General features: G+C 43.3%; 1 protein-coding gene across 1 annotated transcript in view; it reads left to right on the top strand.

Annotated features, from left to right (window-relative positions):
* LOC137557929 (uncharacterized) overlaps nt 1–25370 on the top strand; it is a 259888-nt gene that overhangs the window by 222231 nt on the left and 12287 nt on the right. Inside the window, exons 17-20 of the mRNA XM_068271708.1 lie at nt 3630–3752; nt 6490–6591; nt 15110–15231; nt 17804–17951. Of these exons, the coding sequence (XP_068127809.1) occupies nt 3630–3752; nt 6490–6591; nt 15110–15231; nt 17804–17951 (495 nt within the window). The remainder of the gene's footprint in view (nt 1–3629; nt 3753–6489; nt 6592–15109; nt 15232–17803; nt 17952–25370) is intronic.

The following is a 25370-nucleotide window of genomic DNA, read 5'->3' as shown; positions in this document are numbered from 1 at the left end:
CAATGCCCAGCTAAGACTGCTGTCAGAACGCTAGAACGTACAGTGAATCAACACAGGAACTTGCCAGCTAGCCTACTCACAGCAAGCAGACGCTATAACCGGCGTGCGGCCGCGGACCGGAAGTGCCTATATACCCTCCGGCCGCGTCACTTCCGGGTCGCCTGCCGCCGGGGCGCATAGTTAGTACGCGTGTCCGTATGCGTCTGACGCATGGACGTACGCGTCTGACGCATGGACGTACGCGTGCGACCCATGCGTCCTCTGGAACGCATGCGTACACCCACCGCCGCTGGCGAGGGCGGTGTGGAACGCAACCCGGAAGTGCCCGGACCATCGCGGGCACGCGGAATCGTCACACTCAAGCATCACAAGTATTGCTACAGAAACAGTAAACATTAGGAGAATGACCCTGCCTTTGCGAGTTTACAATCTAAAGGGGTTGGAGGACACACTAGGTAAGGAGACGTGGGTGGGGCAGATGGATGAGCTTCTTCCCCTCAGCTGTAAACTCACTAAACTCTCTCCACGCACTCCCCTCCACAACGTGATCATGTTTTGCCGCCACACATATGCTTCACACACCTGAGTGCTGTGTAACTATGCAAACATTGGGTGTTGTTTGCTTGGATGTTTTCTCTGTTGAAATGTCTGATATGGTGTTGATCCTTTCTGATGTATTCTGTGTACCCTATCCTACCTGTATCCTGTACGTGCCAAGACTAATTCTGGGCACGACCCAGTCGTGCTTGGCGAAAATAAAGATACTGATTCTGATGAGGCAGTGAGCCTTTGCCTCTGATTACATTGTGAACAGATATGTAAATAGGGGCTATAAAATGTTATAAGCTTGTCTGAACAGGTATGTTTTAAGAGTGCGTTTGAAGATGTCCAGGTTTGGAGCATGACATACAGGCTGTGGAAGAGAGTTCCAAATGAGGGATGATGCGCATGTGAAGTCCTGGATGCGAGCATGAGAGAAAGTGATCAGCTTAGAGGCCAGGAGAATTTCTTGGGAGGAGCGAAGGTTGCGGGAGGGACAGTATCTAGAGATTAGTGAGGAGATGTATGGAGGGGACAACTCTTGAAGGGCTTTTGTGTGTTAGAGTCAGGAGTTTGAACTGGATCCTCTGGGTAATAGACAGCCAGTAGAGGGAATGGCACAGTGGGCTGTATCTGAGGAGCGGGTGGAGAGGTGAATGAGGCGGGCAGCTGAGGTTACAAGCGATTGGAGAGGTGCCAGCCTGTTCTTTGGTAGACCACAGAGCAGGGTGTTGCAGTAGTCTAGGTGGGAGATGATTAAGGCGTGTACAAGAATTTTGGTGGACTGTTGTGTAAGGAAGGGACGAATATGGAATATATTTCTGAGCTGGAAATAGCAGGCGGTAGTTAATGAGGCAATGTGAGGTTTAAAGGAGAGCTCTGAGTCAATTATAACCCCCAAGCAGCTGGCCTTAGAGGTCAAGGTTATAGGGGTGTGGTCTATAATTATGGTTGCAATTGGTGAGGGCGTAGATAGTGATGGTGGAAAAATCTAAATTTCTGTTTCACTCATATTGAGTTTGAGGAAGCGGGAGGACATGAATGCAGAAACGGCACACAGACAGTCGGGGACTCTAGATAGTAGTGAGGACAGGTCAGGGGCTGAGAGATAGATTTGGGTGTCATTCACATAGAGGTGATACTGAAAACCAAAAGAGCAAATTAGTTGTCCCAGGCCGTGAGTGTAGACTGAGAAAAGACGTAGCCCAAGAACTGAGCCTTGAAGTACACCAACCGACGGTGGGTGTGGGGAGGAATTAGTGTTAGAGAAGGAGACAATGTAAGCGCATCCAGACAGATAAGAGGAAACCCAGCAATTTGCTTTATAGAAAATGTATATAAAAATTACATAGAATGCAGTATTTTAAAATATACTAAGCTATAAAAACTAAATATCTGGAGAAAGAAGAATGCAACAGTAAACTAAAGGTACAAGTGTGTCAAACACATCAAATTTTTTCACAATGCTACATCAAACATGCAGGAACTAAAGAACCGGGCACAGACTAGAATGACAATGGATGACATAAGACAAACATTGCCTACATTTTTACCTGAAAAAGTACCAAGCAGCAAAAAGAAAAAAAATCCTTCTTATTATAGGAGATTGTAAAATACAAAAAAACATCCAAACCACTCCACACAGTTGACAGTCTCTGTAGTCATCCTGGAGAAAACACTGTATGACATCCTCACAGGACTTGTGAGAGAAGTGTGCACACTGCTTCTCAGGCAAAGTTTCCACTATATGATCTGTCTGTTATTCAGTCTACAGCACCTAAAACCTATGCAGAGCCATATAAAGAATGATACTCCTATCTCCCGCTACTGGTCAGTTTTGTTACTGCCGACTTGCAAGTTGATGGTTACTGCGCTTGTGTGGCCCTGGCTACGTGCGTCCTCATTCACGTTCCTGACAAGGTTTTCTCATACTGCACTTGCAAATGAGGCCTGCGCAAGTGCAGTGGCCATCGACTTGCAGAATCGAAACCGAACTGCGGCGGGGAACTGGAGGATCTTTCCATGAAACCGTGAGCACAGGGCGGCTGCAGGGGGTTGGGAGAAGCTCCAGGTAAGTTATTTCAGGTTTCCTTTAAAGCTTATTTTCAGCACTCTGCAATTGAAAAAGTACCACATTTAGGTTAAAAAAAAAAGTAATGCCAGAATTATTCTGAGCAGTTTCTTGCTTGCTGGTGGCTTAAAAGACATTTTATTCATAAGGTATAAAAATATAACCTAAGAGAAAACATGGGAGAAAAGGACCCAGGTCTCAGCTCTTTTTAGAAGAGTATGCTCAGTCAGCTTCAGCACACATAGAGGTTGATTCACTAAACTGTGCTATGACAAATAGCACACCTTATCAAAGATATCACACCTTATCAAAGTTAACGCGCCTTATCAGAGAAGCATAGTGAGCGCCACGAATCCGCAGGGGCTCAGGGCAGGACGAGTGTCATTGCCAATTAGCAGGCATAAGTTCGTAGCGCTTGCTATGCTACTCTGATAAGGTGTGTTAACTTTGATAAGGTGTGATATCTTTTAGAAGGTATGCTATTTGTCATAGTACGGTTTAGTGAATCAACCCCATAGAATGCAGTGTTCAGTCATTATTCTCTATCTCATACCTTATGATTTTATTTTTGATGTCAGCATGTAGTAACTATGCAATGCCTGCAGAGAGACATACCAGGCACACTTAGTAGGTGCTGGTTACATTGTAAAGATAAAACAAGGGCTTACTGTATACACAGATAAAAACAAAGGCCTCAATTCACTAAGCTTTATCAAATACTTTATCAAACGTTTGATAATTTACCTCACGGGTAAATCTTATTTTGAATTCCCTGACCTTAGTGAATTCAAAATCAGATTTTACCCATGAGGTAAATTATCAAACGTTTGATAAAGTGTTTGATAAAGCTTAGTGAATTGAGGCCTAAATGTTCCACTAAATGCTTACACAGGACTTCTTAAAACAACTCTAGCTTTAATAATAGACCTAGTATATGCAGTATTGAATGGAAATGAAACATACCTCTGAGTAGGTAACCTTACACTTAATTTGTGTTTGTATTTGTGTTACTGATTAGGTAGAAAGAGCATTTAAGAAAAAACTACCAGATGCAGTCCAAAGGTGGAACGCGGAAAAAGGCAAAATAACTTCAATCGGTGTATACAACCCCTATTTTTGTGGCAATAACCCTATTTATAAGGTATTTTTTTTCTTTTACTTAACTTAAATCTGTGGGAGGTTATTTAATATCTGCACAAAATTCTAAAAAAATAGGGCGCACAGGGAGCACACATCTCTTGGGATAACATACACCGTTTTTACAGGGAAAAATATTTTTTATTAACATTTTAATAGAGAGTTAATTGTTACTACCTTTAACTGTTTAATGGGAATTTGCATCTGGGGTCTCATTATTAAAGGAGCCATCTACCATAAGTCCCCCCATGGCCTACCACCACATGCTTGGGGTGGTGACTTCCAACTCCCTGAATATGAGGAGGGGGGATGAGCCCCAGGCTTTTGAGATTCTTTTCTTCACTTGGGGTAGAGGAGAATGGTAGTAAAAGCCACAACTCCCCTCCAGATTGGAGGCATAGAGAGTGTGGGTGGCATAGTGACATGAGCACTACACTTTTTACTACAAGTGGTAACCAGGTGTACACGCAATAATGGACAAAGAAATTTGACCTCCTGGATATAGCCGATAGTAGAATATCGGTAACATTTACCAATATTCTACTATTACAGTGGTAATTCCAATAGTAAAATATTGGTAAATCTTACGAATATTTTACTACTGCTAAACCTAGCCCTACTCTCACACAGAACCCTCCCTCCTTCAATGCCTAACCACTCCCCCCTGCTGATACCGAAACCTAACCCCCCTCATGCCAAAGCCTAATCCAAACCACCCCCGGGCTGATGCCTAACCCATGACCACCTTTTTGATGTCTAACCTTAAACCATCCCCCACGCCTAAACTTAAATCCCTTCTTCCTGACACCTCCCCTAATCTTAAAACTCCACTTCCTAATGCCTAACCTTAACCGTTCCCCATCCCGGCCACAAATCCGCTGCAAAAATGAAAAATACTGGGGGCCACTGAAGTTTGGGCACCGACATAGGTGCCCATAAAAATATTGGCAAATGTGGGAAATTTTATGCCCACTATTTGTAGCCGTAGTCCCGGCACCCACTATTTATGGGCGCTCTGGTGCCCAAATTTCACACATTTACCATTATTTGTAGACTTCCGCTAGGCGTTCAGTACCCAAATTTCCTGCCTCCTGCTGGCAGAACCCAGGTCACTGCTTTAATTTGGTGGCTGACCTCCAGGAGCCCGTGGAAGTCCACAACGGAAGCCCAAGCATAGTGTCTTCACGGGAACTTCAGGGGTCCGCTTGAGTATAATAGGGAAAGGAAACCATTCTTGTTGTCAGTAAGAAGGGATGGAAGGGAAGAGGCAAAAAAAATCTATACTGGCTTTAAAAAAATGTTTTTGATTAAGCTTTTGGGTAATATAGGCTATATATTTTTCTTTTTTTTTTTCTTTTAGATTTTTCGTTAATAGATTGGTAACCAGTCAAAAGTAGCATGTATTTGTGATCATTCTTTGTATACTAGGCCAGTGTGCATTAGTCAAAAGCAACATGTACTTGAGGTTATTTGCACCAAAGAGGACAAAACCAAATATTAGCTCCACATAAAAAAATGGCATATCTGGGAATTTTTTTATATACTACCAGTATTTTATAACATAAACATATGTCCACCTTATTAAAAAAAATATTTTCAGTCAGTGCTGCACTCTGGCCTAATATACAAAGAATGATCACAGGAGAGCCGTTAGTCATAAATTTCCTTCCTATGCTACTTCCCATGTCAGAAGAAGAAGTGCCATAGACCTCTTTATTTTTGCAATAACAATGTGCTGCACTAGCTTATAGGTCCAAGCATCATGCATGTCAAAACACTCCCAGCAAGACTTTATGTAGCACATAACTCTGAATTTGGTGTAAATGGGCATTAGATACTTATAAACCATCAGTTTAGCCACAGGTGATTTGGAAGTAGTACTGAACAGCAGAGCCAGGACAAGGTCCTCCATCATGCAAGACGGAGACACCAAAGTGCGCCCCTCCATTCCTCCCACCCCAGCCGTCACACACGGATTGCTATTAGACTAAGAGGCGCCTCAGGGCCCCTAACCCCCCAAACACCTAGTTATTTGGCTTGCAGTCACTGCCATGTATCTCATTTTCTTATTTCCTCTGCTTCAAACACAATAGGGGAATGATAGCTGAGTGAGTTTGGTGCCCCCTCCTACACTGCGCCCTGAAGCTGGAGCCTCTCTCGCCTCTGCTTTGGCCCAGCCCTGCTGAACAGTGTGCATAACTTAACACTTCCAGTGCGAACTGAAGTAAACTGACCCCAAATTGTAAATACAAATCTGATAAAAATGTTTCCCACATTTGATACAGTGAACTTTATGCACAGCTCAAATTGGATAATCTATACTTAGAAGCTTGAATTGTAATGTAACAGTGTCAGACTTTATTGCACCATCAAGCTGACCATATAATGTACTATACATTTTTAGTTTCCAATAAGGCATTTGATTAGGAAAAAAAACCTCTAGTTGAGCAAATATTGTGTTTTCCATTGGGACCACGATAGACCTGCAATTGACATTATGAGAACTGCAATGTTGGTTCTTTATGATGACAATCGTAATGTTGATTGCAGTGCCAATTGAAAACACAGTTGTGTAGTATATGGCCAGATTTACTTTACGAATGTCCCCTTAAAAAGTTATTGTAGTCAAGGTAGCAGTGATTTTTGTAGAGTCTAATGGAATCAGTGTCATGCTTTACATATCCATTTATTATTTATGCAGTCTGGCTCCGTTCAGAGATTTACTGATTTCCTAATTTTAGGTACGCCTCTTTCCCATCTTTTTTGATTGTTTTGAAGACCAAAAGGAAAAGATATTCAACCAGTTATTATCGGACATTGGGAAAATCTATGATAAATACAAGGTCAGTACAAGTTTTATTAAACACAAAATTCTATTTCCATAAAGGGGCAAATGGTATTTCATTTTATGGTTAAAAAAATGTGAGTTTGAATTTTATCTATAACTTTATCTAAATGCAGATGGACATATTTTGTATCATTTTCAGGTACCAGTTGTTACCAATCAGTACTGGCACCTACCTCAATCTGTTATCCTGGCTCTACCCTTTTCTGCCACAGGCTTCTGAAGAACCATAAAAAGAAATTGTAGTTCACTTGATTAAACTAATAATTAGCATGTGAGACGTTCAAAGGGTAAGGCACACACAAATTGAATTAGCTCAACTTCATAGGAAGCAAGCGGATACACATAATCTGAAGACCTACCTATTCTAGTTCATGCATTGGTATCCTCAGCATGGACTACTGCAACACCCTATTAGTGTTCAGCAACGGGGATGCAGCATTTTAGTTAGGGCAATAATGTTAAAGAGGATTTTCCAATAATAAGCTGAATTTTAGGAGACTTCAGAGTCTCTTTAAAGGGATACTGTAGGGGGGTCGGGGGAAAATGAGCTGAACTTACCCGGGGCTTCTAATGGTCCCCCGCAGACATCCTGTGCCCGCGCAGCCACTCACCGATGCTCCGGCCCCGGCTCCAGTTCACTTCTGGAATTTCTGACGATAAAGTCAGAAAACCACTGTGCCTGCGCTGCCATGTCCTCACTCCCACTGATGTCAACAGGAGTGTACTGCGCAGACACAGACCATACTGGGCCTGCGCTGTGCGCTCTTGATGACATCAGCGGGATCGAGGACACGGCAACGCAGGCGCAGTGGTTTTCAGACTTTAAAGTCTGAAATTCCAGAAGTGAACCGGAGGCGGGGCCGGAGCATCGGTGAGTGGCTGCGCCAACACAGGATGTCTGCGGGGGACCGTTAGAAGCCCCGAGTAAGTTCAACTCATTTTCCCCTGACCCCCCTACAGTATCCCTTTAAGTGCCCTTTTTTGTCCTGAAGAACCTTCTCTACACAGGAAGTACATGGGCATCCCTGGCAACATAACATGAGATAAAGGGATTTACAGATATAAAAACAGAACATGCAATGTTATACCAGTAATGTTATACCAGTCCAAAGCACTGCAAGTCCATAGGTCTTTTCCTTAGAGCTAAATGATAAGTCTGTTAGTTCCTTTATGAAGTTCTATTATATGGTGGAATTGATGTGAATCAGAGGACAGCCAGAAAGACAAATCTGCCTTGCAGGACTCATAATGTACTGTATATTCAGTGATTATCTATTGTATAGAGAAGGAAGTTTGAATGTTGTTCCTTAATATGAGTCTGAATTAGAAAAAAAGATAAAAAACAAATACTTTCCTCAGTAGAGGGTGGCCTCTGGATAATACAGACGCTTCCTAGACCATCCTTGATCCAACCGTTACTGCACAAGGTTCCTCTGAACAATTCTGACAAGAGCTTGTCGGATAAGCTCTCATCGTCATGCTTCCATCCATGTATGAGCCTGGCCATTGTGTGTATGTACGAGTACACTGCGCAGTAGCACAAAGCTGCTCATGTCATGCACAGCTTTTTCTTCCATGCAGGAGCAGCTTTGCGCCACTGTGCAAGCACGGGCACTACTCACGCATGTGCAGTATGGACATGCCCGTACATGGACAGGAGGGAGGGAAGAGGCTTCTGGGAAGTAGCAGTGGGGTCAAGGACATGAGAAGACTGTGGATCATCCTTTGGTATCTATTTTTACTTTTGTTTCTGAAAGGTTGTAATAATGTGCTGCTTAAATCACCCCGATATTAAAATATATACAGCACATCACAATTTCTTAAAAATGACATCATTGCTTCAACTAGTCAGCAGCACATTCCTCCAGACAGTGCTTTACAGATACATTAATAATTAACACTCTAGAAGTTCCAGGCACCTGAATACAAAACCTATATTTCAATACCCAGTTGGTATATTACCATACAAGCCACTGTGACAGAGATCTGAAGACTCAGACCTATTCATGCATTGTTGTTAAAAAACCTGGTCTATTGAGAAATTAACACATGTAACAAAGTCTACCTCTGCCAGTTGTTTACAGAATAACAAATCCCTTTGTCTCTGCTGTCTGTACCATGTCTATGCTATTGTTTCAAATACTTTCTATGTGCACTCCGGTCTAATCTGGTTTTTCCCTAACATCAGGGTGTATATAAGATTGACCTGTAAATAAAGATTTCAGATGCTGTTCCACCAATTTAAGTGTTTGTGGTTCTGTATCTCCCAGCTGGAAGAGAGGGTATTCACTTGGATTGGGGGAGAACTTTAACCTGGGTTGCAGATTATTCTGCTAAATCATCTTGTAGCTGCCTCCGCTGAAATTGAGCTAACAGTTTGGTGTCGAGAAGTTGGATCCGCCATATACAGTATCGGGTGAGTAATTCTATTTTTTGATTACCACCCTATACTGTCAGAGCGGATTAATAGAACCCGGAGGGAAAGTGCTTCTGTAGCGCCTCTCCCAGGAATCTGATATTCCTAAAGTAAATAGCGGGTCTGATGCCCCAATTAAGAAAGCAGTACTGTGTGTCTAAGTGAATATTCTCTCTAAACCTTGTATATTGTTGTATAGTCGCTTAAGTGAATTTTAGTTATATAAGATTGCATGTTACTGTATAGATTTGTGTAGATTGTATGTGAGGTTAAGCTGAGATTGAAGGTATAAACTTGTCCACAGAGGATAGTTAAAATTCAAACCATAAATCGGGTGTAGATAAACCTGATTAGAAACTATAGAAGAATCACATAAGCTGGAGACCAGGTTTGCCAGTAAAGTCTAATACTGACGTCACCATCCCTAGATAAACCTTCAAACTCAGCTAATCTCACTCTATTTTTTTTTAGCTTAGCATAATGGAAAGTCTCAAGGTAAGGGGACTCCCAAGGGTTATTTTTGATTTATGATGTATCATATTCTGTGATGCTGTTTAATGCGGATATATAGATTTGTAAGTTTTAGAAAGAATCATGTTCCACAATTTGCTTTGAATCTTATTTCTGACTAACTCTATTTAGGAGTTTCATTTTTTTTTCTCGGAGACACTCAGCAGTTGCAGGTGTCTCTCTGGACCAGGACATTTTGAATGGGCATTGCGGCCGCAGGATAACTTTTTTTATCAGTCCCTCCAAAATGTTCTGGCCTGGCTACTAGTTGTTTCTGAGCCTTTTCTTCTAATTACTATAAATGTGTTTGTCTATCTCCTCTCACTGTAGTTTCTGTGGAACTGTGATTTAAATTGCTTGTGTATGACTGGTTGCACTTTTTCAGCTAGGTTGTACTTTAAATATGCATCTCTGGACATCTGCTCAGAGTTGTTGCAGGTTTCTACCCCCTCCCTCCATGTATTGGGAGAGACTTGTGTTAATGCTTTTGTTTTTTCTCTTTCCTCTTCCCTGAAAAGACTGGGGGCAATGAGGAGAGTGTCAGGAAACAGAAACAAAAGAAGATCCCAGCTATATGTTGTTTGTCTGTTTGTGTATGTGTCTGTGCACAGAGAGTATCCAAATATTTTTTTTAGAGTTAGGAATAAACCTCTTAATTTAATTGATCGTTTTTTTCTACAGTCAGAAAAGTCAAAAGCTAAATTATTGTTGGAGTCTAAGGTATGCGGACTGTGGTTATGTAAATGTGCATGTGTTGTCTTTCTTTGTCTACTATAGGAGAGGGTTTGTAAATTGTCTTGAGGCAAGGCAGGTGAGATTGAATGTGTAATTGGTTTTCACCTCATATAATGAATGACCCATGCACAAAGTTGCTGGCCATTGTGATGTTTTGAATTTAGTGTTTTGCAAAGGAAACAATTTATTTCGGGTGAACCAGATGTAACATGTCTTAAAATTTGTAATTTAAAGTTGGTTATAAAAAATTAACATACGGAAAGGCATGTTCCATCTGAAGTTTTTTGTTTTTCATGTGGGTTTTTTTTTTGTCAGGTATTTTTGCATATACCTGAGAATTCAAAGCACACAACAGTTTTGCTGTCAATGGGTGAATTAGGTTTGTAAATCTTCCAGTAGGAATTAAGTTGCTGTGAATGAAATGTAATCATTTTAACTTGAGCTTGCACTCATGCCGATATGAATGTAATGTAGAGATTGTGTCCAAAATCATATTGCTCAAATTACTAGAAGTTATGCTCATGCCAGGTTTTCTGTTCATATTGCCAAGAATAATGCAAACAATTGTGTGAATGTTTGGGTACGTGTATAATATGAATGGTGATGAGTCCCTTAAGCAAAGTGACATACTTATATTTTTTTCATTTGTAATTGTGTAAAATTCTAACAAATGTTTTTACAGCAATTTTTTTGTTGGTTTCTGGTCTGTCTCTGGTTACAATCTGAGGGGTGTGGGAAACAAACCCTGGTGTTGGTGCATTTGGGGAGGGTTTTGAACAGCAGACGTTGACCCCCTGTACCACCTACTGTGCACGGGGTGAGATGGGGGGCCAACTAAACCTGCAAGTGGCTGAATCACACAGCCTCATAACCCGGCCCACATCAGTGTTCTAACATGCCTGGAGAGGGTGGAGACAAATATGTCATGTAAAATACTTATTGGTTGATTTGATTGTAATTGTCTCCATATGTCTGTTTGTATTAATGCTGTGCTGTATAAAGCAAGGTCAGAGAAATGTGTTTAAGTGTCAGAACTCTATATTACTAGGATTTACAGAAAGTATGATGTTAGTAAAAGAAATTTGAATAGAGACGAGAATAGAGAGAGTAACCTTTGTCCAAAATATTGTTACATAGCTACGCATGTGGTAAATAGGTTGCACACACCCACTAAGCTGTTTAACTTCTTATTACCATTGAGGACCTCTACATAACTGCTTTGATCGAGACTGAGCTATCATTTACTTGGCTCATGCAGTTTGACAAACCTTGAACTCTTGTCTGACTCATCTTTAATACTTTGCTTGCACAAGTGTTCTTTATTACCTGTTCACTTGGAGACCTACCTGTGATATCACCTGATTATGGAAGTCTTTGGATATCATCTGATCTGATTCTCCTGCAGTGATGCAGCCCTAGAAGGATGACCCTCTGCTGTAAGGATGAGCCCTTCCTGCACCTGCCCTCCTCCTGTGTTGGTGATGGCTGCTTCAAGCCTTTCTTTTGTGTCATCCTTTGGGAAGAACTCCGCCTCTGCTGTTGCAACTGTGAGGTTTCTCAACTGGGATGAGAAGTTGAGTCTGCCCTTCCCTGCCTTCTACAACCTGGCTGCAATTGCTACATCCTTGTTATAAATCTGTTTCCATTTCTTTTGTGGGTGCCCAATGCCATACAATGAAACTGCTAACAAAAAGGCACTGGGTGTAGCCACGGTGATTACACGGCCAGCTCTCAACCGCCACTGTCTGTTTGCCCCGAGACAGTGAGAGCTTGGCAGAAAAACATCTGCATTCATCATGAGGGCTTGTGGTGATGAATTCACCGTCCTCCTTCACCCTTCAAATGAACAATATTCTACTCTGCAATAATGAACTGACATTTCCTGGACCCACTCGAGGATCATTTTTTTTTTCTTCCAAAATGCATTAAGGAGTTCTAACCTTATGGGTGAGGTGTGGCTTTAGGCAACCTGTTACAGTTTACCACATTCAGTTTTCCATTAAGTTATGCAGGGCTAGATTAGGATGATATACTAGCAAAGCTAACTACTGTTAATTCATCGTGTAGTTGTGTAACCCTTTAAACTGTATATTGTATTTGTGTACCAATGACAACACTAACTCATTGATCTCTAACATACATAGAGCTGTGCATAGTATCTAAGTGATCCCGCCCTTTCCTTTAGAAAAGGTTGGGATCAAAGGTTGGGTTGAAAGGTTGTAATAATGTGCTGCTTAAATCACCCCGATATTAAAATATATACAGCACATCACAATTTCTTAAAAATGACATCATTGCTTCAACTAGTCAGCAGCACATTCCTCCAGACAGTGCTTTACAGATACATTAATAATTAACACTCTAGAAGTTCCAGGCACCTGAATACAAAACCTATATTTCAATACCCAGTTGGTATATTACCATACAAGCCACTGTGACAGAGATCTGAAGACTCAGACCTATTCATGCATTGTTGTTAAAAAACCTGGTCTATTGAGAAATTAACACATGTAACAAAGTCTACCTCTGCCAGTTGTTTACAGAATAACAAATCCTATTGTCTCTGCTGTCTGTACCATGTCTATGCTATTGTTTCAAATACTTTCTATGTGCACTCCGGTCTAATCTGGTTTTTCCCTAACATCAGGGTGTATATAAGATTGACCTGTAAATAAAGATTTCAGATGCTGTTCCACCAATTTAAGTGTTTGTGGTTCTGTATCTCCCAGCTGGAAGAGAGGGTATTCACTTGGATTGGGGGAGAACTTTAACCTGGGTTGCAGATTATTCTGCTAAATCATCTTGTAGCTGCCTCCGCTGAAATTGAGCTAACAGTTTCCTTACAGGTTTTCTTCAAGGATTTCATGTAGTCTCTAACAGTGGACCTTTGCACATTGTTTCACATTGGGCCATATTCACTAAAAAAATAAGAGTGTGCACAGCAATTTTATCATTACTGACTACGTAGTGTGAGTTGCGTAATTAATACAACCTGCATTACCTGAAAAAAGCTAGCGTTGCTAGGGTAACATACGCTACATCACTATTAGGTTTCTCTGCTACATGCTGTGACATGTACACATAGTCAAGATAAAGTATGTTCACACATCCTTTTTTTTTTTTTTTTTTTTTTTTTTACACCTCTTTGGTCATGCCATCTATAAATAAACACTAACATTATACTGTGCTGTAAAATAATGATAACATTGCCATAATGCCCATTTTTTGCTTACATTGTACTCCTCTATGTGCAGCTTAGGCTAGGCCTTGGCTGGATTGGTAATGTGGATGATCACAGTGGATCTGATGAATGGTCCGTTATGTCCATCCACTATAATTCCTGTATCCATTGGTGTCCCTCTGAGAGCAATGAAGACCATAGCTGACATGCTGTTGCAGTGTTCGCAAAAGTCATGCAAATGAGACATGCCAGCTACTGAAACTTTAAATTAAAGAGACTCTCAAGCATGTTGGTTTTTTTTCTTACCCCACCTACTGCAAATCTATCTGTAATGTGCTGCGTTGTCATCCATCCTCTCCTCCCCATAACAAAGTGTTGCTCTGGTTTACTAGAGCGAAGCACCTGTACAGTGCTCATTAACTTAATAGTGTTTATACATTTCTGTGATTGAGTGCTAGAATTCACTTTACTGTATATTTACGTAACCCGTGAAAATGTCATTTTTCAATAGTGTATTTTTTCTTAACAAATTGTTTCTCAATTTTTAATTGCATAGTTGAATATAGAAATCCACTTGAGCAGGCACCGTCGCAGTATAAATAAGCTCTTTATTGATCACATGGGTTTAAAAAGGCAGTTAACAACGACAGACCGCTGTTTCGAGCTTAGAGCTCGATTGAAATCTAGGAGGTGGGGCTAACGTTGCTTTTTGCAGTTCCCCATCAGGTCCTCCTATGAAGTGGCACGAGCTGACTGGTTGCTTTCAAATGCTGCACTCTGATTGGTGGGTACTGGCTATATATTGTGTGGGAAGTGGTATTTTATGTGTATTGCAGTTTTTGACAACTTGATAAAGAGCTCTAAGCTCGAAACAGCGGTCTGTCGTTGTTAACTGCCTTTTTAAACCCATGTGATCAATAAAGAGCTTATTTATACTGCGACGGTGCCTGCTCAAGTGGATTTCTACAATTTACAGTCCCAGTGGTGTGGAGAACTGAGAGCTGAGGCACGTCCCTGAACCTTCCAGTTGATGGGTGCTGCTCTACCAATCTGCACTGTTCATAGTTGAATATAGAGTTATATTTCTTAAGTGTGTCTTATGGGTCCAATTATATCTTATGCTAAGTACACACTTGTGTACTTGTGTAACTGTCGCCCATCGATGATCGGAAAACGATTCCTTAGGCGACAATTTTGGGAATGATGCTGTACAGACATATCCATAGCCTTGAGGCTAGCGATAAGCTCTGTTGCGATGGAGGGGGGCCAAGGGTCGGTGATCGGCAGAAAATGAAGTGGCTTCAACTAAAATATAGCATTATAATAAGTCATGCACGACTGTTATTAATGATCTGGTGGGATGGATCAATGTTCCATCGGCAGTCGCTGTACACACATAACTGAAAGCTGAAACGGTCGTTATCGGACGTTTTGGCCTGCTGGTTATCGCATGTGTGCATACCTTTACACCACACTCCCATTTCTTGTGAAACGCAAGGTAATCTTGGTTGAAGTAAATGCATGCCATGTGGCGGAGGTGTTGGACTCTCATGAGGGCAATGGCTAATGTCAGTGGTTCTATGTAGTTTTTCTAGCCCCGTCACTGCTGAAGTACACCACCAGTACTTTAAAAGTGCAGGAAGCAAATAATTATATTTTTTTATCTTACAGAGCATAGTAGTGAACCTCTACCATGGAGAGTTTGATGCGTTGCTGCAAGGCATGTCCCCTCCTATTCCATCTAACTTTGTCAAAACAGTTGTTGAAAGTAAGCTGGAGGATGCACGACAGTGGTAGGTCTGAATGGTTTATATGTATATCTGCCTATAAATAGTTATCAGGTACCATATAAAATCATAGGAGTAATAATGGGCTCTGCCCTGTAATGTACCTCGATAGCTGGAGACCGATGTGCTGAAGGCAGCAACTCTTGCAACTTATCAACTGTGAACCCTGGAGTGGATACAGGGACATCCAGTTGGCTCGGGGCAGGAGCGGATGCAGAACCAATGGTGAGACGACCAGGCGTGTGACCAGATAGGAACTGTAGCACCCCCACAGGCTGAGTCTGGCACTGCAATGACTCAGGCACCAGACAGACTTGGATACTGGTTCCCCAGCAGAGCAGAAACTTGAACGGACTGAAATTGGCAACAAGGAAGGTCCTCGGACAGTCACAGGTCTGGCAACAGAGCGGGTAGTCTGACAGGCAATGGTCGGCAGCAGAGCGGGTAGTCGTACGTAGCAGAGGTTGGTAACAAAGCGGGAACTCAGACAAGCCAGATTCTGTAACATCAGATCAGGGCAGAACAAGTCAAGGCACAGGAGAAACACATTCTTGGAGCTAGCTGCAATACTACAGCAACCAGAAAGTGGTACTCTCTAGACTTAAATAGACCTTTTGGGCGCGAACGGCGTAACAAGCTACGTGCGTACGTAGGAATGCACGCCACGCAATCACACACATCACTGCAACATGTGAAAACAGACGCCCCTTACACAGTGCTCACAACAACGCCTTAGCCACTTCGCCTGGACAGATAACTGACCATGACATGCCCCGTGTACATGGATGAAGCCCAGAATAAAGACAAACAACACAGGGGTACTGGAACAGTTGACAAGTCCAGATAAAGCGAGCCATATGGATCAGTGAACTGTTCATAAGAGACTTTTATTTACTAGATCAAGGTTAAAGGGAAGGTTCAGGGACTATGATAAAAAAATAAAAATCCTTATTCACTTACCTGGGGCTTCCTCCAGCCCGTGGCAGGCAGGAGGTGCCCTCGGCGCCGCTCCGCAGGCTCCCGGTGGTCTCCGGTGGCCAACTCGACCTGGCCAGGCCTGGCGGCCAGGTCGGGCCTCTTCTGCGCTCCATTGTGCGGTCCACGTCGGCGCGCTGACGTCATCGGACGTCCTCCGGGCTGTACTGCGCAAGCTCAGTAGTTCTGAGCCTGCGCAGTACAGCCCGGAGGACGTCCGATGACGTCAGCGCGCCGGCGTGGAATGCACAATGGAGCGCAGAAGAGGCCCGACCTGGCCGCCGGCCTGGCCAGGTCAGCCACCGGAGACCACCGGGAGCCTGCGGAGCGGCGCAGAGGGCACCTCCTGCCTGCCACGGGCTGGAGGAAGCCCCAGGTAAGTGGATAAGGATTTTTTTTTTTTTTTCATAGTCCCTGAACCTTCCCTTTAAAGCATGTCAAATGCACGTTAGTGCTAAATAAGTCAAAATCCTAGATAATGATTTGGTCTGACTCATCTAGCTATAGTTCAATTATTAGCCAATGTGCTTGTTCTAGCATTCAATCTCTGATCACGCCATCACCGTCGCACGTCGGGAACCTGGGCCACTCACTCTGCCGTCTATAACGGCAGAGTTCCTGTGAGCCAGTCAGGAGCCGCTTTCATTGGCTCCTGGCCCTGTCTTTCAATGTAAGCCAATGGGAGTTGCTTACATTGAAAGACAGGGTCAGGAGCCAATGAAATCGGCCCTTAGCAGCTCACAGGGCTCTGCGTCATAGAGACAAGCAGATCAAGGGAGCTGGGAAAGGAGACAGCAGGGATTCCGCGGCGAGATTGGCAGGAGCGACGAAAACAGCGGATGCGCGCTGCATCGGTGAGTTGAAATCTACGTCCTGGCAGCAAGCTAGCCATCAACACAGGGCATAGATTTCAACTTGCGTCGTCCGTAAGTAGTTAAAATGGACTCAATTCTTCCTCTCTGCTTTAAAAGATGCACAACAGCATAATAACCTTCAAAGAAAAATATTTGTTACAGCTGATACAAATCCTGTAATAAATCTGCAGTGTTTTCACATCCTGCTTTCATGAAAGCAGACATAGGGTTAACATCCTGTGTTTTCAAATTAGCAGTTCTTCTGTGGCAGAGGAGATTCCTGAGCTAACACAGCTGAAGAGATGAAAATTACAGTGGTGATTAGTCACATATGAGGGGTAATTAGACAGGGTAAACTCTCTAAATACAGAGGGTGCATTTCTCTCCGTGTTCCTTCTGTCCTGTGCAAGAGTTCAGGTCCACTTTAAGTTGCTAAAACTTCATTTTACTCAGAAAGGTGACATCTTAGCACTCTGTCTACTTCATAATATTAAAACTTGGCAAATACTATGCAATCATGTCCAGTGCTACCACATCCAAGTGTCAAGATATATGCCAACTGAATATATTTACTACTATACTGTGGTAAGATACTACTAAAATGTGGTAAGATAGAATCAAGTTTGCATGGTCTATGGACACATTTGGACATAAGTAGGCATACTCATTATATCGCTTTTGTTTGTTTTTATTTTGTATTGAACGTAGGAAAGAAACCGTATGTACCTTGGGTCTTTTTATATGTTTAGGTATATGGGCAAGAAAAGATGTCCATTCAACACAAAGAATTTGGAAAAACTTATGGAAAAGAGTCAAAAGCAAAGTCTAAAAACTATCATTCTGCAGAAGAATTTCAAAAAAAAATTTCCAGAGGATTTGGATAAAGTTAAAAAAGAGGTGAGAGAGGCATTAGGACGATTTTAGACATTACATCACCTTTACAATATATTTTCTGTACATGTCCTTTCGTTGTACCTCTCTCGTTAGTCACCTAGCCCTAATCAATCCCATAATACTAAATTCCTTTCCTGATACCTAACCTTCACTTTCCCGTTGTCTTTTTTAAGCCTAAGTCTAACCTCCTACTGAAAGTTATTCATTACCTGACACCATCATATGAACCAACATCAACCTCTTCCTTATAGCTTGCTTTAACCCTCTAACACAATGTTAACCCAGAACAGGATCATACACAAGTCAATTTAGGCAGGAGCCTGGGGCCCAGTTGGTGTCAGGGTTCCCAACTGCCACTTTCACTGAACCCTTTCCCATATTAGTTTTCCAAAAGGACCACAAGGAGAAGCCAAAGTTACTACTTTGCCTAGGGTACATTTCGTCATAAGCCATCTCTGCTTCTTGATGCCTAATCCTAACCTCTCCCTCAAATATTAATCTCAGTAACAAGCCACTCTGTGGTCACTAAACCCTTGAGGCATAGCATCAACTATGTTAAAGTTTAGAATCAGTGCCATCATCTACTGTATCATAGTGAACTGCTTCAAGGTTAGAGAGCCCCCCACGTTTCCACTATTAAAAGGCAACTACTCAGAGAATTGAAATGAAATGACGAGGATCTGTTTTCTGGGACTTAGCATTGCTTTAGTAATGAATGTGTTAATTCTTCTCAGCTCTTCACTGCATTCTCAAGCAATGGCAAAAACAGAAAGAAACTGACTTGATTATGGTATATTTTATGTAAAGAGTGTAATATAGCAATATGTAAATCAATACACAAACTAGTTCACAAGCCTCAGATCAGACAACTATTTTAGGTTGATTTTCATAAAGCTATATCATCATGTAGAATGTTCCAGTATTTCTGAATTACTGTATAATCTGGCGTATAGGACTACTTTTTAACCCTTGAAAATCATGTGAAAAGTCAGGTGTCATTGATGCCGGGTGATATGCTCTATCCTGTTACTGCCTCTCAGATCTCGCTGCTGAGGACTGTAGTGAAGCTGTGCAGGTGCACTTGTGCGAGATCTGAGGGGCAGAGAAGGAGGTAAATAGGATACAAGGGTGAGCCAGATGGGTGAAAGAGGCGTGTTTTGTGGGCACAGGATGATCTATTCTTCCATACTGCTCTGATAACAGGGAGACAAGGAGAGCTGACCAATCCACTTAGGGAGAAGGAGAGCTGACCAATCCAACCAGTCAATCACATATATACTGTTATATACTGGGTACCACAAACAGTACAGCACTAGTATATGTTCATACATAGCACGAGTATATGATGTTTTTTTAATTTTTAAGTGGGTTTGAGGGTTAGTCTTATACGGCGAGTATATCCCAAACTCTATATTTTAACTGGAAAAGTTGGAGGGCCCTTATGGCTCTAAGCGAGACCATCTCACAGTGGGAGACAACCCTCCCGGACTCACTATTCGTCGTTGCGGGCGATTTTAACAAGGCCAACCTGCGCCAGGAGATGCCACTTTATCATCAGCATGTAGCCTGCCCCACCAGGGGCCAGAACACCCTTGACCACTGCTACACGGCTTTGAAGGATGCATTCAAAGCGGTTCTATGGGCAGCCCTGGGCTCCTCTGATCACTGTCTCATCCATCTTATCCCCACCTACAGGGGGCGCCTAGAGTCAGCTAAACCGATCGTTAGGTCTGTAAAGGTGTGGTCGGATGAGGCCAAACTAAAACTTCAAGCCTGCTTTGAATGCACAGACTGGAAGTCCCTGGAAGCGCCAAACCTGGATGAATGGGCAGATAACGTCTCCTCATACATCCTCATACATCAGTTTCTGCGAGGACTCTTGTGTACCAACAAAAACCCTCAAGGTGTACCCGAACAACAAGCCGTGGTTTACCAACAAGCTACGGCAGCTGCGGAGGCACAAGGAGGCTGCACACAAGTCTGGCAACCAGGAGGAATACAGAAGGGCAAGAAACGACCTTAATCGGGAGCTGAGAGCTGCCAAAAAAGAGTATGCTGAGAGAATAAAACACAACCTGTGCTCAAACGACTCACGGGCTGTTTGGAAGGGGCTGAAGGCTGCCACTAACTACAAGCCCCAGCATGCAACTCCCAGCCGGTCACTAGCAGAAGAACTCAACAGTTTCTACTGCAGGTTCGAGAACCAGGAAGCACCGGAGGGGAACCTGGAACCAGCTACCCCACCTCTGGGCCCTGCAAACAACACCCCGAGCATGCCCTCTCCCTCGGTGGTATGCGAGGCCGCGAGGCCGAGTTCCTGCGCCTCTTATCAACTCTAAATGCCTGGAAAGCCTCCAGCCCCAACAGTGTATCTCCAGCCTGCCTGAAAACCTGCTGTCGGCAACTTGCTCCCATCCTCTCTGCTATATACACCAAGTCCCTAAAAGAAGGCAAGGTCCCCGCATGCTTCAAGAGGTCTACCATCATTCCTATCCCTAAGAAACAAGGGGTCTCCGAACTTAACAACTTTAGGCCCGTGGCCTTGACATCCGTCATCATGAAAACCATGTAGCGGGCGGTCTTAGCCTACCTTAAGCCCTCCACTTCGCCCCTCCTAGACCCCTTCTAGTTTGCCTACAGGGCAAACAGGTCCACTGATGATGCGATCAATATGTGCCTGGAGCTCATCCACAACCACCTCGACAGGCGAGACACGTACGTCAGGGTACTGCTCCTGGACTTCAGCTCGGCCTTTAATACCATCTGCCCACGCATTCTCCAACGGGACCTTGCTGCACTTGGAGTCCACCTACATAGTCTACAACTATGGATCACAGACTTTCTCACCAACAGGTCCCAAGTTGTCAAACTGGGCGATACCCACTCCCAAGCAATGACCACGAACACGGGTGCTCCTCAAGGCTGCGTCCTGTCTCCATTGCTGTTCTCCCTCTACACGAACAATTGCAGATCGGAGGCAGACTCTGTCAAGGCCATCAAGTTCGCTGACGACACCTCCATCGTTGGCCTTATCACCAAGGATGATATCCAGGGGTACCATCAGCAGGTGGAGAGGATTTGCAACTGGAGCAAGGAGAATAAACTGGTCCTGAACACTGCAAAAACCGTGGAGCTTATCATTGACTTCAGGAGGTCCTCCCCCACCCCACCCCCAATTTATATCGATGGCACTGAGGTAGCCAGAGTGCCCTGCGCCCGGCTTCTGGGTACTACCATCTCCAGTGATCTCAGCTGGAAGCCAAACATCACTGCCACCCAACGGAAAGCCCAGCAGAGACTCTTCTTCCTTCGCCAGCTGAGAAAGTTCGGCATGACTCAGGGAATTCTAACCAGCTTCTATTCCGCCACCATCGAGTTGATCCTCTGCTCTTCCATCTTGGTCTGGTATGCTGGCGCCACCGCCAGTGAAAAGGACAAACTTCAGAGAGTCATCAGGTCAGCGGAGAGGATGTTAAATGTTAAATTTGTCGTTGTCCGCTGCTATCGAGATATGTATCTATCTACTGTATGTATGTTTGCTCTTTTCTTTTCCCTCCTGAGCTATTTGTACTGTGACAAAAACAATTCTGGGCATGACCCAGTCTGATTCTGATCCTGATTATACGTCTAGTCGTCTTATACGCCGGAATATACAGTATATTCAGTAATAAATAAAGGCGATTGTGTTTCTCTTCTGCGTAATTCTTTTTCTTCTCTGTATTCATTTTTCACTTGTTGTATTAAGAACTTTGCTTAAAGCTTTTACCACACCTGACTCTTTTCCTCAAATCTTTGTTTTAAAATGTTGACAAGTTCCATACACTTTGTACCCTTTTTACAATCACTACTGATCCTTGGACTGCTTTTTTATCTGGAAGGGCACTGAGGAAAGTCTAGATGAAAGCTTTGAACAGCAATGAAAGCAAAATGAAGCAGTACTTCTTAGATCTACAAATGTATTGACTTATTGGAATGAGAATAGATTGGTTACCAGAACCTAAGTTAAACCCACAGACACCAATGGTTATGTGTTGGCAAATACCCTGTTTGGTAGCTGCTACTATAAAGCATGGATTAATAACGTCCCCTAGGGGCAATTTACAAGGATCAGGAAGAATAGCATTGAGGTAACAGACTATGGGGCGTATTCAGGAGACCCCGCGCATGCGCAGACCTGTCACGCCGGCTGCCGTGATGATGATGCGAAGCGGCCAGCATGATGACGCGTGCGTCATTAACCAGAAAGAGCCGGCCCGACACCCGGCTCGGGTGTCGCCGGTAACGGGGGGCCGGCGGATGCACACGGAGAGGAGCCAGGAGGACACCGGGGGACCTCGCCGTCTACGGTGGGCTGGAGGAGGCCCAAGGTAAGTGAAACTTTTTATTTTACGTAGAGGTCAGAGTCCCTTTAAAGTGACACTGAAGCGAAAAAAAAAATATGATATAATGATAATGAAATGGCTGTGTAGTACAGCTAAGAAATAAAGCATTAGGAGCAGAGACATAAGTCTAATATTTGTTTCTAGTACAGGAACAGTTAAAGGAAACATCCAAGGTTTTTTTAAAAAAAAACATCCACTTACCTGGGGCTTCCTCCAGCGCGTGGCAGCCGTCCTGTACCCTCGCCGCAGCTCCGGAGGCTCCCGGTCCGAGTCGGCGTCTTCTGCGCTCCATGGTGCGGGCCAACGTCATCAGGACTGTACTGCGCAAGCGCAGTAGTTCAACGTGACCCGCGTTGTGGAGCGCAGAAGACGGCGACCCGGATCTCAACATGGCGAGGTCGGCTGCGCCAGGGGCAAAACCGGGAGCCTCCAGAGCTGCGGCGAGGGCACAGGACGGCTGTCACGGGCTGGAGGAAGCCCCAGGTAAGTGGATCTTTAAAAAAAACCTTGGACACTCACTTTTAGAAACTCCAGTTGTTATCTATGCAAATAGCTATTGAGCTCTAAGACTTTCAAAGTCTATTCTCACACTTAACCCTCCCACTTCCGATGCCTAACCTTAACCACCCCCCCCGCCTAACCTAAACCCCCCCTGTCAGGAACCGGCCCGCGGCACGCCTGCGTATACGGTTCCCGACTGCGGGTTTGACCAGATCAAGCGGGGAGAAGCCTTATTTGAGCTACAAACAAGGCTGTGACCCCTAAAAAGCTCCTTACTGCCACCACTAGCTGTTGCTAGACACGTCAACTCAGCTGTCGAGTGCTCAACACGCAATCTGCGTTTTCGTATTCGGGTCAGCTTTGCGCTTAGGCCGAATACGGGAACGCCACGCACCCACACACGCAGTACAGTTGTACCGTAACACAGCACAAACAGGCACTGACTTGTAATGCAAGTTACACTGTCGTGCAGCAAAACCACTAACAGTCGTTCCGAACGATACTGTTAGCCACTCCCACTCTGCTGTTGAGCGCAGAAGTGCCCCATACACACAATGCAATTACAATTTCATATGGTAGTGTTGCTCAAGCATACAATTAGGCATGGACTTATACACAGCTACACTGCAGTCTCCTCTAGGCTAAGAGTGTTAGTTTAGTACAGCAGAAGCCAAGCTTATTAAATAATAATTTAATATTCCAGGAGAAAAGTGGAACAATGCAGAACAGAATATATACAAAAGATTACAAAAAACAAAATAAAAAGTTACAAAATTAAGAGTTTACAAAGATACACACCAAGCAATTTGCTTACCAAAATACAGGGATCCATATAGAAGAACCTTGGACTTTTGTGGACGGACACAGCTCTGGCTTGACCAGGAGCCCCTTAGCTTGGGCCGGGAGTCCAGCTGCAGCTACCGTCAGAAGAGGACTGATTTTAAGTATCTGTCCTCTGGTTTTTATAATAGAATATTTGCCTTGAGGCTGCAAGCCCGTTTGGACAGGGGAACTAGTTTAATTAAATCTCAGACGTAATTCAATTTCCAGAGATCTAACATCCATATGTGAACAGTGTATTATAGCACACACACAACAAAAGACTTCCTTAGTCCAAGTTCCCCAGGTAAAAGTCTATACATCAAAAGATTGTGAAGTGAGGCTTTGTATAATGGGACAATGGCTGACTTCCGAGTTCAAAAGCCATGCCGACCAGCCTATTCTTCCTCAATTGGCAGCTAATTAGCAGTAGACACCGTTTCCCCTGCTGGACAATGAGGGCAGAGGTAATGTACATTTACATGCAGACTCACATTATCCTTCAGTTTACTCTGGCCAGGTGACCAATTACTCCCAAGCACAATACACATCTGAGGTTTTACCCAGTAGACAGAAAAAGGACAGAAATATGTTCTGTTATTATCTTTAACCTCATAACTAGCTGCTATATTCCTGACACCCCGCCTAACCTTAACCCCGCCGCAAAAGAACCTGCAAACGTGATAACTTTCAGGAGCCAACATAGGGGTCCATTGAATTATCTTTAAGCAGAAGAAATTTGGGTGCCTGATAAATATCAGGAGTTGGGGCAAGCAGCCAAATTTCCCCTGCTTACCGATAAATTAATGTGCCCCTTTGGCGGCGCCCAAACTTCCACCTTTAGTGGGCGCCCAAATGTCCTGCTTCCAACAAAAACACACAAGCACTTCTTAAATGCAAATATAAAATTTGCCATAAAAATCCTGTGGTGAAATGTTCTCTAATATGATAAACCCATTTAAAAACATGGTAAACTCACCTTTCTAAAATATGCAGTTCATGTCTCCTCATGCTTTGTATAGTTCTTTTGCCAATCTTCAATACTGCCCATGACTGTATTTTTATATGTAGGTCTTCCATCCCTCTGATGAATTTAGATTAATGTTTTTGCACGTTTTAAAACGCTAAAGCCCCTCCTAGTCTGCAGTGACCTAAACTGTTTTCTATAATTCACATGTGGCCACACAAGTGATTTATACAGGCACTACTTCACTAGCATTAAATTGGGATTGTCAGTCACAAAATCGAATTCCATTTTGCTCTGTATTTATTATGCAGCCTGAAACCTGACCCGGCATTGCAAGCATTCCAATCTAATCTTAAATGTTTCTGCTGTAATACATCTTATATCAGTCAGCCTGGCTCTATTTGGTACATTGCCGACAAGAAGGAAGCTTGTCATTTCCCCTCCTACATTCCTGCTCCTGACTGATGGGCTGAGGGCAGTTGAGTGTGCAGCTGCTGAAATACAATCTATGCTGTGCTCACGTGTTTACAAATCAAGCAAGATATGACAGTGCAGTTTCTAGCAGAAAAAAAGAGTAAAGGGGACATCAGGATTGGCTTCAGTTAGAAGCAGTAAAAATGGAAAATGCATGAAACAGTTTTCTCTTTGTTTACTATATAAAATTAACTGAAATCAAAACATGGACAGTACAATACATATGTTATGTAAGTAGAACAAGTATTTATCTACTTATATATTTGGTTTTTTTTTTCA

The sequence above is a fragment of the Hyperolius riggenbachi genome, chromosome 1 (assembly GCF_040937935.1).
Source record: "Hyperolius riggenbachi isolate aHypRig1 chromosome 1, aHypRig1.pri, whole genome shotgun sequence".
Taxonomy (NCBI): Eukaryota; Metazoa; Chordata; class Amphibia; order Anura; family Hyperoliidae; genus Hyperolius; species Hyperolius riggenbachi.
Note: the sequence above shows the minus strand (reverse complement) of the source record. Positions and strands in the feature narration are given on the sequence as shown.